Source organism: Haliotis rubra, unplaced genomic scaffold (genome assembly GCF_003918875.1).
Source record: "Haliotis rubra isolate DU_JTF1 unplaced genomic scaffold, ASM391887v1 Scf712, whole genome shotgun sequence".
NCBI lineage: Eukaryota > Metazoa > Mollusca > Gastropoda > Lepetellida > Haliotidae > Haliotis > Haliotis rubra.
The window spans coordinates 140519-155611 of record NW_025767427.1 but is presented as its reverse complement, the minus strand read 5'-3'; the positions used below and the strand labels follow the sequence as shown (position 1 = coordinate 155611).

The window sequence follows — 15093 nt, the reverse complement described above, 5'->3', positions numbered from 1 at the left end:
TTTGACCAATCGGATTCGTAGTTCTACCGAACCGTCCAATAAAATCGAGGCTAATACAATAAAACCGTTGTGGTCGCTAAAGGATAATTTGCACGAAGATGTATTCACAAATCGTTTAAATAGAACCAATCAGAACACTGGAAATTAAACCCTTGGTTAATGAAGATGGTCAATTAGCAATAGATGAGCAATCAACGATATCAAATATAGGAAGATACGATAAAATTATTATTCGTGAAAAATATATATAAGCGCTCAAAAGAGTACCTTTAATTCGATAAAAGTGCCAATATGAAAATGCTAATGTAGTTGCATTTTAATACTGTGATACACAGTTTGAAAACATCAACACTCAAAAGAGGTTTTGAAAGTGTGAATGTACTGTGAAACAATGACAAAAAGGTATTGTTAAAATAAATATATACTGAAGGAAACAAATAAGGGAACGCCACTTCATCGCAGCGTTCCTATATGTATTCTCAGATTCTCACCCACAGTGGATACAAAGCTTGTGAAGAAACCTGGAAAAGAATATAGGAACACTTGAGCTTTCATGTATTCCCTTGTTTATTTCCTCAGTATATATACTCATGCCAATAATGGTTGTCACCCCCTTCAATTTTTATAATTGGGAGGGGGGTGACAACCATTATTGGCATGAGTATATATAAAGTCAAAGCCAGAAAATGGTCAGGCTCGAATGTCTGACGAAACAGATGTGAAGAAAACACCCGTTTAATATGGCACACGAAAATTCACTGTTAACCAGTGTGATATAGTGGACAACTGAAATACATTGATTTTAACAAGAGCATACCATTACTAGGTGGGGGTGAACATGTAACGTTCTGAAGTAGAACCATCGGACAGCTGCTCATTATTCTTGGACATAGGCACATGTGATGAAACAGTGGAATCAACCACACACAGACCACTTTTTAACGTTAGGTTGTCCGTATTTCTGTGTTTCCGATCTCCCGTCTCCCTGAATTTTCATTCCGACGTGAAATAATATACGTTTCCTTATCTCAGTTTTGCCAGTCACCTAATATTATGTCCTGACGCGATAAGAATCCTTGCACACTCAGAAAAAAATCCCAGGTCAGTTTGAAATTTGGTATTCATCAATATTTTTGAAAAAAAATACATGTATTTTCGATTCGATCTTCATCATTAATTAATCGAAAAACCATTAACAAGAGATCTAAATGTGAAAAAAAATCATAAAAATATCATGCCTTTGTAGGGCATTTACAAGTGACATACATAAGGAAGAGAGTTTTTGTATGGATGACAACTCATAATAAAGAAGCTGACATCCATACAAAACTCGATCTCTTCCTTAAAAATATCATTTTATGAAAAATATTATAATTTATATTTTTATTTATTTATTGCCCGTCCCCTCTGCTGCTGATTGAAGTTGGAGATGAGAATCACATACAAAATACGGATGGCCTCACGATCCGGATGCGTTTTTGCGTCGAAAACCGTAATTATGTCTGGGAACATAAAAACATGATTTGTTTCCATACATTTGGGCAACTAAAATCACCCTGATAATGAAATAAACAAAAGTAAGTTACATCCGATTAAGTATCATGTACCCTAACTTCATCCAGTATAACGAGGTCCAATATAGATCAACAATGAATGCGACTTTTCGATACAGATTCTTGTACCCTTGTCAAACAGGGGCTCGATCCACAAAGGACTCGTGAAGGTCCGGGTCCGGATAATTCCTCGATGTGGCGTAAAACTACACTCACTCAAGCACGTGATGAATGTATTATGAGAGACAGTCCGTATTTTTCTATGATTCCTATACCGGTGAAGGTCCAGGTTAGAATATTGATCTTCAGTAACCCATGCTTGTTAAAAGGCGACTAACGGGATCGGGTAGTCAGGCTCGCTGGCTTGTTTGACACGTGTCATCGGTTCCCAATTGCGCAAATCGATACTCATGATGTTGATCACTGGATTGTCTGGTCCAGACTCGATTATTTACAGGCCGCCGCCATATAGCTGGAATATTGCTGAGTGCGGCGTAAATCTAAACTCACTCACTCACACGATCCGCAAAACGATCGTAGCTTTACGACCCATCGTAACTATATACTTCATCATAGGCTTATGGATGTCGTAGTGCTACGAACGCTTTGTAGATAGGGACCAGAAATGCAACATGAAGTAACTTGACAACGGTACAAGAATCTGTATCGAAAAGTCGTTCTCACGAAATAGCGAAGTTGTTAGGCATAAAGTTTGTCTATATTGGACGTTCCAACTTCTAAAATGGCACCCAAACAAAAACTAGTTCGTTATATCCGCCAGTTCGTTATAAAAGGTTCGTTACAAGCGTACTTTAACCCAGTAGATTTTAGTATAACCCACTTTCTTCCTGCGCATCACCCGCTCTTTCATACAACCATACGTGTTCATGCATTCAACCCTATTTCTTCCTGAATACAACAAATTTGCAAACGAATATCATCCAATACATCCCCGTATACAACCCAATATATTCATGAATACAATTAGATATAATCATTCATATAACCCAATATATTACCATTATTCATGAAAACAATTATATTTATTATTGCATTCTCACAGCCTAATGTACTCATGATTATAACCATATCAATGCAACACACAACATATGCCTCTATGCAACTCATTATAGCACCGTGTACAACCAAGCTAATGATCTTGACAGACAACTCAGGACAGATATTGCACATTCCTACAGAGTCAGGCATTTAACCAAATATGGTCACGTTTAACACATGTTCTTGCATACAAACAAACCCAATTTTTAAAAACCAAAAAAACAAAACCCGAGCAAATAGAGAGCCTCATTTTTGTCCTAAGTACCAATTTCTTCTTGTGACCCTTGAATCTACACACACATTTTGAATTATCCCAGAATAAAACCAAAGGGTAGAATTCCTATAACCTAATATTGGTTCTACACAAACGGTATATTTGGGTCAGTACACGACAGATTGTAACGATGATAATATTCATGATGACTTGTCTACTCATCGCTAATTCTATGTCAAGCACCGCTCTTGCATGTGGATGATGTAGATGATTCCAGTAATCATGACGATGGAGTTGGTACTGCGTTGCATATAGTGATGTCGTTGTTGAAGATGCATTATGTGTTAATTAAGCAGGCATTTAGATACATTGCATTTCATAAGCACGCACGCACGCACACACTTACGTACGCGCGCACACACAAACACAAGAAACCAAACACGTAGACAGATCCACGCCCACCTTGACACCACCAAGAAACAACAACAACAACAACAACCCCTCTACGCAGAAACAACACCCAGAAACAACGCCTGTTCCCCCAGAAACAGTACCCACAGAAACAACGCCTGTTCCCCCAGAAACAGTACCCACAAACAACGCCTGTTCCCCCAGAAACAGTACCCACAAACAACGCCTGTTCCCCCAGAAACAACACCCAGAAACAACGCCTGTTCCCCCAGAAACAACACCCAGAAACAACGCCTGTTCCCCCAGAAACAGTACCCACAAACAACGCCTGTTCCCCCAGAAACAACACCCAGAAACAACGCCTGTTCCCCCAGAAACAGTACCCACAAACAACGCCTGTTCCCCCAGAAACAGTACCCACAAACAACGCCTGTTCCCCCAGAAACAGTACCCACAAACAACGCCTGTTCCCCCAAAAACAGTACCCAGAAACAACGCCTGTTCCCCCAGAAACAACACCCACAAACAACGCCTGTTCCCCCAGAAACAGTACCCAAAACAACGCCTGTTCCCCAGAAACGTACCTATTCCCCAGAAACAACACCCTGTTCCCCAGAAACAACGCCGCCTGTTCCCCAGAAACAACACCACAAACAACGCCTGTTCCCCCAGCAACAGTACCCAGAAACAACAACACCCACGCAGAAAACAACGTCAACTATCAAACAGAAAGACAAGAAAAATGAACAAAATATCCACACATCAAAGACTAAATGACAAAGAAAACAAAAAATCGAAGCAAAGCAAAATATCAAATATCACAGTCTCTCTCTCTCTCTCTCTCTCTCTCTCTCTCTCTCTCTCTCTCTCTCTCTCTCTCTCTCTCTCTCTCTCTCTCTCTATGTGTGTGTATGTAATCTGGGATTAATTAACGTTTGAATAAAAATGTTTGAATACTTTTCGTTATATCCAGTTATGAAGTTTCTAAAATATTTGAATGGCAGTAAGAATATCCCCGAAACGTTGTGTTAATCGTATTTAGTTGGCATCCATACATTCGCCCCCCCCCCCCCCTCAAGGTCATACTATATTTGCCCGACAGTTTTTTATGTGACAAAATAATAATAATAAATGACTATGTACTAAGAAACATGTTCCCGTACCTATGTAACTGAAATAACGCCGACCCGACGTTTAATTTTACCTCACTCACTTATTTTAGACTATTGAATATTGATGTTCCGGGAAATAACGAAATCGGCTTTAGCAGAAATAGACTATTACATACCAAGTATTACACCAGTTTGGTCATTGTCACGTGAGTGTCCAGTTTTGAGGTATCAAGTCCCCGAAAGTACTATTTTCATTCTTTGATTTCAGAAATACTTGACAATCAGCAGTGTTCTTCACAATCTTTGGATTTCAGAAAAAATATTCCGAGTGTTCGCGGTGTTTACCGAGAATTCTCCCGAATGTTGATCGGCCTTCTCCGACACACGTGTTCGTGTGGATGGTACTGAGGCTGAAGCTCGGTAAGTCCCGATCGCCAGAAGTCGTCAAATTCGTACAACAATCCCACAACGTGTTTGCAGGCCGCGGTGTGTTTCCTGAAACAGGGCATATGTAATATGATGAGAGATGCTTTAATTATTGATGAAGTGAAAGTATATTGGTAATGTCAAGGGTAATGACTGCGTCCTATATCGCTAGCCTTGACTTCACACGGAATAACCAATCTTCAAAATACATGGGAGAGACGATCGCTATCACGCCATGGAATAGAAATAGCGGTTCATGTTTGTTCATGTTTATGTTTTTTATTCAATTTAATCAATTTTCATTAGAGGAAATTGAAAATTTACAGGTTTTTTGTGCATCAATAACCTTAACGCGCACCACTTTTGCCATTGACCCACTTGTAAAGGATAACAACGTTTGTTATGTCATTACAAACGGAATCGATTACCATATTATTTGGTAAATAAAGCGCCCTAAAGAGTGCAATTACTATGGAATTTTACCAATTGTTATAACGTTTGTGATGTTAGAAGATAAATCAATAATCACTTCGTCTGTCTTGTTCGCCCATTTAATTATTTACATCGAAACCATGATACATTTCATTCCGTTTGCAAATTTAAGTTTTGTAATAACCGTACAAAAACTGTATCCACGTATTCTTTATTACAGAAGGTAAATATATTCGGAGGGGTCTCAAATATAGGGTGATTTCTGCAGGATTATAAGCAATAAATATATAAAAGATGAGTACACATATTTCTTCTTGCCATAAAGGAGTTTTATATATATATGGTTCTAGTACAATATATGGCGGTTGGTGTTCAGTTGAACTTGGAGCCAGTATTCTCGTATTGAATTACACATAATACACACTGATAATTGGACATTGCAATAGGTTGTTAATAGTACGTGGGAAAAAAGATCCATTGTGCGACAGCTTTTATCAAACTTGCCGCGGGCACTGCACACGTGCTTTACATGACGGATTGTCAATAGCTGATTGACCTCTTAAATGTAAACAATTCACAATCAATAACACATATGGCAGATTCATTGAAACATTTACCATACAGTTGCGTGGGATCCTTATGGGAAATAACAGGAAGGTTAGGCGTGTATTTAACCTTTCTGATGCGTCTTCTCAAGGTCATTTCTTTCACATATATAAAATACTTACCTGTATGGATTGCACGTGCATTCAGCTTTTACGACTTCAGCCGTGCTCCGGGACAGTTCGACACAAATGTCGTAACAATGTTGATAAGTCTTTTGTCCGCATTTTGCTTTTATGTACATTCTGTCGCTGCCATTAGGCTTGGTAACAAAGACGTTGTGTATGTATCCTTCCCGAAACCTTTCCCTTCCTCTTGTTGCGTTTTTGTCCTTTCGTAGAGAAGCCAGGTAGGACAATATATTGTCACTGTCAAATCGAGGAATCTCTCCTTCCGTGGGCGACCGTGTCCAAAACATATCCATTGTTTCGTTCAGCATGATCATCGATGAGATTCATCCAGGGATGAGGATACTTAATTAAGCATTACAGCATTACCGCCCAACACATTCCTTGTTTGAACTGAGAACTTGATCAACATAGTGCTTGGCGGTTAAAACGCTTGGGATGTCGACGTATCTTTGGCGACAACACACGCAGAACGCTCACAACGGCGTGCTGTTCCACGACCGAGAAACTGAAACAAGCATATATCGATTTTGAAGAGAAACGTAGACATCCGCCTTGAATAGAAACACACCAACATATTTTATTGATAGGTGAATATAGTTATTTGTGTAGATGCTTGAGTATGTGATACTGGTTGTAGCGGTATACTTAAGTATATGTCATGTATAACCTTTGAATGTCGCCTTTGAATAAAACATCTCCAACGTGTATTGTCTGCGATAGATTTTGAACCGAGGAAAGCATTACAATCGATACAGACTTTTGTCATACGTTCAATATTGGCAGGGGTTAAAGAGCATTGATGTCGTGAAACATGTTGTGTTTATTCAGTCGTCCAAATCAGGAAATACTTTGCGGATAAAGGCTGGAGTGTGAAGGATGTAGTCTTTGTCCGAGTAACAAGGGCGCTAAGATTAATTGCTTTAGTGTGGAGTAGATAGGTCTGAATTTGGGGATTAAATATATGGATTTGGTCTGGTAGATTAGGATTACAAGACATGTATGAGGTGGTCTCTCACTCACTCACTCACCCACCCACTCACTCACCCGAAAAACCCACTTACTCACTCACTCACTCTCACTCACCCACCCAGTCACTCACCCAGCCACTTCCCACTCCTGCCTTTGTTTTGGATAGGCTGTGACGTCATGGTCACTGGATCACTCACTCAATCATGACGAGGTGTGTGGGTCACTCACTCCATCATGACGGTGGTGGCAGTATACTATATACTTGTATCAATACTGTCTATATCAATACTGCCTTCAAGCATGTTATATGTATGTATTGAAGGGTATGATGTGTATTGCTGTATTTGTGCGAAGGTATACTGTAAATTGCCGTGTGTGACTTGGAGGGTATGACGTATATTGTTTACACGGCATTGTGTGTGAGTGAGTGAATGAGTTGGGTTTTACGCCGCTTTTAGCAATATTCCAGCAATATCACGGCGGGGGACACCAGAAATGGGCTTCACACAATGTGCCCATGTGGGGAATCGAACCCGGGTCTTCAGCGTGACGAGCGAACGCTTTAACCACTAGGCTACCCCACCGCCCGGCTGTGTGTGGGTGTTGTGGGGTTGGAGGGCTCAGATGTATAGGTTGTGTGCGTGTGTGTTGGAGCTGGTTGGGTGGTGATGATGCGTGTCTGTACATGTTAGGATATGCAGAGTAATACTATATATCTGACCGTGCGTTGGCACGCTTGTATGTGTGTTCATATGAACCCCTGTGTGTGCGTGCGTGCGTGTGTGAATGTAGGGGATGAACCCGTGTGTGTGCATGTGTTTGTGTTTATACGTCTTTGTGTGTGCAAGTATTTGTGTGCAAGTGTTACTGGTGTGCGAATGTTTGTACGTGCGTGTGTGAAAATAGCAGGGCGAACCAGTGTCCCTGTATGTGTTTGTGTGTATGTGTGAGTGAAGGGGCTAGGGTAGCCTATACCTGTACATTCGTATTTGTGCCTGGAAGATATACTCTGTACAAATCTGTATGTATGTGCGCGCGCACGTGTGCGAGTGTGTGTTTGTGTGTTCGAGAGTTTGAGAGCAAGAACGCGGCACCCTCAAGGAAGGAAAATGGAACAAGATAAAGCACTTCTTTAGAAGGTCTCTTCGGACAACAACTTCTTATACCCATTGTCACTTTAAACTACAAAAACTACATCCAGGTACTCTGACATAAGTACGACAAGTACAAGAGGGAAGTTCTACACACACTGAAGCCCTGTCTACAAATCAATCACACATATCTATTGATCTGTAACGGAACTCAGCCGATAATCCTCTAAAAATAGATCACGTTCTGGACATGTCGATATCAACCCAAAAAACAAAACCCCAAAACAACATGCACCGGTTATGACAGTATGATCTATTGCTTACTTCTGACACTATCCAGACCTACAGATCCGTCAGATCTAAGCCAGCCTGTTATCACAAGTTAACAAACGATACAACACAGGCCTTAGACTGCCAATGAAACTGAGCGAGTTTTCTATCATAGATGTAACGCAGGCGTTGTTACAAATCGTGTTAAATGTTTTCTGCCATTTTTACGTATAAATTTCAATGGTACAGTCTGTGCAGATCAGATCGGGAACAAAGTATTCGTTTTTGAGGATATATAGGACTGACTGAGTTTGGTTTTACGCCGCTTTTAGCAATATTCCAGCAACATCACGGCGGGGGACACCAGAAATGGGCTTCACACATTGTACCCATGTGGGGATTCGAACCCGGGTCTTTGGCGTGACGAGCCAACGCTTTAACCACTAGGCTACCCCACCGCCCCTTGAGGATATATAGGATCTACGTGCGATTTTGCATAGAATAATATGCACAACGGTCAGCTTGCCCTGCAGTGTCGTTATTGACGTTAACGTCTTGTTTATTGTTTGTTAACGCCGCACTCAGCAATATTCCAGCTATATGGCGGCATGCTGTAAATAATTGAGTCTGGACCAGACAATCCAGTGATCAACAGCATAAGCATCGATCTACGCCATTGAGATACGATGACATGTGTCAACCAAGTTAGCGAGCCTGATCACCCGATCCCGTTAGTCGCCTTTCACGACAAGCATGGGTTATTGAAGATCAATTCTAACCCGGATGTTCACGAGTTGCAAACAAGGTACAGAACACATGATTCCCGTATCAATACATCACCATCGATCGAATTGCCATTGTGATTTGTTTCATATTCAACCATGATCAAACATGCTACATGCTTTTGTTGCCCAGATAGTCTATATACGTGTGTGAGTCTCTGTCTCTATGTGCATGAGAGTGTGCGCCTATTCATATATGTGTGTCTATGTTTGTATACATGTATGTTGCAAGCATTACGTGTAAGGGATTAATTGATTACATTTTTACATTTTTGGTGAACTGGGTTCAATAGACGAATAACAGACTAAGATAGATTTCATAGAGATATCGACCCTGTTGCCTATTGTATTGAACAATACATGATCCAATGACAGATAGTTAGAAGTCACAGTTGGTTTGGAACGTTGGCATTATAACATTTTTGTATAAACATGTAAACATGTATTTCCCCGCTTCACCATAAACAGATCGTAACACTATTTAAACAATGCGACGGACAAAAGAGAGAAATTAATCAGAGTTATTACAGAAAAAAGCAGTGGTCAAATTACTCTCAGTAGAGTGAGTGAGTGAGTTTAGTTCTACGCCGCACTCAGCAAAACAATCCAGTGATCAACAGCATGAGCATCGATCTGCGCAATGGGGAACCGATGACATGTGTCAACCAAGTCAACGAGCCTGACCACCCTATCCCGTTAGTCGCCTCTTACCTTGGGTTACTGAAGGCACATTCTAACCCGGACCTTCACGGGTCAAACTCTCAGTAGAACGGACCAATACGGGCAATGTGTCCTGAATAGCAAGGGTTCTGTTTAACGAGGTTCGACTATTGTTGTCTGTATTTGGATACACTTGGGTACTTGCTTTCACAGCCAAAGCATTCACGGAAGTCTCAGTGGGGTAAATGTGGATCTAATTTCATAATGCGTTTTAAACAAAGTCGCTGTACTCTTTCCAGGTCAGTATGTGTCACAATATTCTTTCATTACACCACATGAACGTGTTTCATTTGGGCCATGTGAGCCTGGAGCTGATGACAAAAAATCCATCAAAATGATTAAATAGTGCATTTAATTTGATATTTTTCAAACAATCGAATTGAGCTGAAAAATATTATTGAAGTACGTAACACAATTTGTTTGTTACCTTTTATAACTATGTATAGATTTTCTACCAGCTGCGGTCATATTATTGGTTTCGTAATTATGTTATTAGATAATCATGATTGTGAGTGAGTGATGTTTTCCGATGTTTTAATCGTTTTCTAGTTATATCATGGATTGTCGGTTTCATGTAGGACAGTGGGATGAAAGCCCGACGTCATACAGATACTGCTGGTACACGCACCGGAAGAACAGGGATTCGAACCCATGATTATCGGTTTCTGGCGTGCCAAAGGGAGATAACTCTGGGCCACCCATGGCCTCAAATATTATTATGTTTGACATATAAATGTATGAATAATTGAACAGCTGAACTAACGAACGACTGAATGAAATATTCAAAGACAAACACAAATCTGTATTACGACAGATATTTATATTATCTAAATTTGGTTAGTAAATGAGTGAGTGAGTGAGTTGGGTTTTAGCAATATTCCAGAAATATCACGGCGGGGGACACAAGAAATGGGCTTCACACATTGTACCCATGTGGGGAATCGAACACGGGCCGTCGGTGTGACGAGCAAACGCTTTAACCACAAGGCTACTCCGCCGCCCAAATTTGGATAGAGTATAGTGACATATCGCACTGTTGGATTGGTGTGGAGTGTCGTGGTGTTACTGTGATGTGCGCTGTGTGACGCGTGATATGTGATGTGTGATGTGTGATGCGTGATATGTGATGCGTGATGTGTGATGCGTGCTGTGCGATGCGTGATATGTGATGCGTGATGTGTGATGTGTGCTGCGTGATGCGTGATGTGTGCTGCGTGATATGTGATATGTGCTGCGTGCTGTGTACTGTGTGATGTGTGATGTGTGATGTGTGATGTATGATGCGTGATGGGTGATGCATGATGGGTGCTGTGTGCTGTGTGCTGTGTGCTGTGTGATGTTTGATGTGTGGTGTGTGATGCGTGATGTGTGATTTTTTTATCTGTGCTGCGTTCTGTGTGCTGCGTGCTGTGTGATGTGTGATGATGAGTGATGTGTGATGTGTGATGTGTGATATGTGATGCGTGATATGTGCTGCGTGCTGCGTGATGTGTTGTGTGTGCTGTGATGCGTGATGTGTTATGTGTGATGCGTGATGTGTGATGTGTGATGCGTGATGCGTGATGTGTGATGTGTGATGTGTGATATGTGATATGTGATGTGTGATGCGTGATGTGTGCTGCGTGCTGTGTGCTGCGTGATGTGTGATGTGTGATGTGTGATGAGTGATGCGTGATGTATGATGCATGATGGGTGATGTGTGATGGGTGATGTTTGATGTGTTGTGTGCTGTGATGCGTGATGTGTGATATGTGATGCGTGATATGTGATGTGTGATGTGTGATGCGTGATGTGTGATGCGTGATGTGTGATGTGTGATGGGTGATGTGTGCTGTGTGATGCGTGTTGCGTGCTGTGTGCTGTGTGATGCGCGCTGTGTGATGCGTGCTGTGTGCTGCGTGATGTGTGCTGTGTGATGCTTGACTGTGGTGTTGTGTGTGTCACATGTGGCGATTACTTTCTGTGGCGTTGTGTTGTGTTATTGGTATATATTGCATTTACTTTATTTTATCACAAATATATGGTCACGATAAACAATGCTATCATGGGTATATTGACGCCGGTCTTAACGATAAACAATGTTATCATGAGTATATGGACGCCGGTCATAACAATGAACAATGTTATCATGAGTATATGGACGCCGGTCATAACAATGAACAATGTTATCATGAGTATATGGACGCCGGTCATAACAATGAACAATGTTATCATGAGTATATGGACGCCGGTCATAACAATAAACAATGTTATCATGAGTATATGGACGCCGGTCAATAACAATGATCAAACAATGTTATCATGAGTATTTGGACGCCGGTCATAACAATAAACAATCGTTATCATGAGTATATGGACGCCGGTCAATAACGATAAACAATGTTATCATGAGTATATGGACGCCGGTCATAACAATGAACAATGTTATCATGAGTATATTGACGCCGGTCATAACAATGAACAATGTTATCATGAGTATATGGACGCCGGTCATAACGATGAACAATGTTATCATGAGTATTGGACGCCGGTCATAACAATGAACAATGTTATCATGAGTATATGGACGCCGGTCATAACAATGAACAATGTTATCATGAGTATATGGACGCCGGTCATAACAATGAACAATGTTATCATGAGTATATGGACGCCGGTCATAACAATGAACAATGTTATCATGAGTATATGGACGCCGGTCATAACGATGATGAACAATGTTATCATGAGTATATGGACGCCGGTCATAACAATGAACAATGTTATCATGAGTATATGGACGCCGGTCATAACAATGAACAATGTTATCATGAGTATATGGACGCCGGTCATAACAATGAACAATGTTATCATGAGTATATGGACGCCGGTCATAACAATGAACAATGTTATCATGAGTATATGGACGCCGGTCAATAACGATAAACAATGTTATCATGAGTATATGGACGCCGGTCATAACAATGAACAATGTTATCATGAGTATATGGACGCCGGTCATAACAATGAACAATGTTATCATGAGTATATGGACGCCGGTCATAACAATGAATATGGACAATGTTATCATGAGTATATGGACGCCGGTCATAACAATGAACAATGTTATCATGAGTATATGGACGCCGGTCATAACAATGAACAATGTTATCATGAGTATATGGACGCCGGTCATAACAATGAACAATGTTATCATGAGTATATGGACGCCGGTCATAACGATGAACAATGTTATCATGAGTATATGGACGCCGGTCATAACGATGAACAATGTTATCATGAGTATATGGACGCCGGTCATAACAATGAACAATGTTATCATGAGTATATAGACGCCGGTCATAACGATGAACAATGTTATCATGAGTATATGGACGCCGGTCATAACAATGAACAATGTTATCATGAGTATATGGACGCCGGTCATAACAATGAACAATGTTATCATGAGTATATGGACGCCGGTCAATAACGATAAACAATGTTATCATGAGTATATGGACGCCGGTCATAACAATGAACAATGTTATCATGAGTATATGGACGCCGGTCATAACAATGAACAATGTTATCATGAGTATATGGACGCCGGTCAATAACGATAAACAATGTTATCATGAGTATATTAGACGCCGGTCATAACAATGAACAATGTTATCATGAGTATATGGACGCCGGTCATAACAATGAACAATGTTATCATGAGTATATGGACGCCGGTCATAACAATGAACAATGTTATCATGAGTATATGGACGCCGGTCAATAACGATGAACAATGTTATCATGAGTATTTGGACGCCGTTTATAACAATAAACAATGTTATCATGAGTATATGGACGCCGGTCATAACAATGAACAATGTTATCATGAGTATATGGACGCCGGTCAATAACGATAAACAATGTTATCATGAGTATATGGACGCCGTTTATAACAATAAACAATGTTATCATGAGTATATGGACGCCGGTCATAACAATGATCAATGTTATCATGAGTATATGGACGCCGGTCATAACGATGAAGAATGTTATCATGAGTATATGGACGCCGGTCATAACAATGAACAATGTTATCATGAGTATATGGACGCCGGTCATAACAATGAACAATGTTATCATGAGTATATGGACGCCAGTCATAACGATGAACAATGTTATCATGAGTATATGGACGCCGGTCAATAACGATGAACAATGTTATCATGAGTATATGGACGCCGTTTATAACAATGAACAATGTTATCATGAGTATATTGACGCCGGTCATAACGATGAACAATGTTATCATGAGTATATGGACGCCGGTCATAACAATGAACAATGTTATCATGAGTATATGGATATGGACGCCGGTCATAACAATGAACAATGTTATCATGAGTATATGGACGCCGGTCATAACAATGAACAATGTTATCATGAGTATATGGACGCCGGTCATAACAATGAACAATGTTATCATGAGTATATGGACGCCGGTCATAGTATATGGACGCCGGTAACAATGAACAACGTTATCATGAGTATATGGACGCCGGTCATAACAATGAACAATGTTATCATGAGTATATGGACGCCGGTCATAACAATGAACAATGTTATCATGAGTATATGGACGCCGGTCATAACATAAACAATGAACAATGTTATCATGAGTATATATGGACGCCGGTCATAACAATGAACAATGTTATCATGAGTATATGGACGCCGGTCATAACAATGAACAATGTTATCATGAGTATATGGACGCCGGTCATAACAATGAACAACGTTATCATGAGTATATGGACGCCGGTCATAACAATGAACAATGTTATCATGAGTATATGGACGCCGGTCATAACAATGAACAACGTTATCATGAGTATATGGACGCCGGTCATAACAATAAACAACATTATAATAAATTCACCAATCAACACGCTTTGTGACCCTATCAAAAACGTCAATGTAGATAATAATCATCGACTACTTACAAATATTCTTGGCCCCTTGTAACTTTAGAGTCAATCACCGCAGTTAGCATGAGCCATGGGCTTTGGTCGACCTCAGTCGCCCGGATCAATCTAGCAGCAGTGACCATATATACTCTTTTCAGGTCAGTATGTGTCACAATATTCTTTCATTACACCACATGGACGTGTTTCATTTGGGCCACGTGAGCCTGGAGCTTATGACAAAAAATCCATCAAAATGATTAAATAGTGCATTTAATTTGATATTTTTCAAACAATCGAATTGAGCTGAAAAATATTATTGAAGTACGTAGCACAATTTGTTTGTTACCTTTTTATAACTATGTATAGGTTTT

At 40.3% G+C, this 15093-nt stretch overlaps 1 protein-coding gene across 2 annotated transcripts; it reads right to left on the bottom strand.

Annotated features, from left to right (window-relative positions):
* Positions 1-4086: 4086 nt before the first annotated feature.
* LOC124259188 lies at positions 4087-14933 on the bottom strand. 2 transcript variants are annotated; one of them, XR_006893773.1, is made up of 3 exons: positions 14759-14933; positions 5936-6446; positions 4087-4844 (listed from the first exon to the last, which is right to left on the bottom strand). XR_006893773.1 is itself a non-coding variant. In XM_046693286.1 (2 exons), the coding sequence occupies exons 1-2, from the start codon at positions 6253-6255 to the stop codon at positions 4691-4693; spliced, it is 474 nt and encodes a 157-aa protein (XP_046549242.1). In that variant the 5' UTR covers positions 6256-6559; the 3' UTR covers positions 4087-4690. The 2 variants fall into 2 exon arrangements, 1 of the variants encoding a protein (XP_046549242.1); XM_046693286.1 differs by lacking the exon at positions 14759-14933 and having other exon boundaries at positions 5936-6559.
* Positions 14934-15093: the final 160 nt, after the last annotated feature.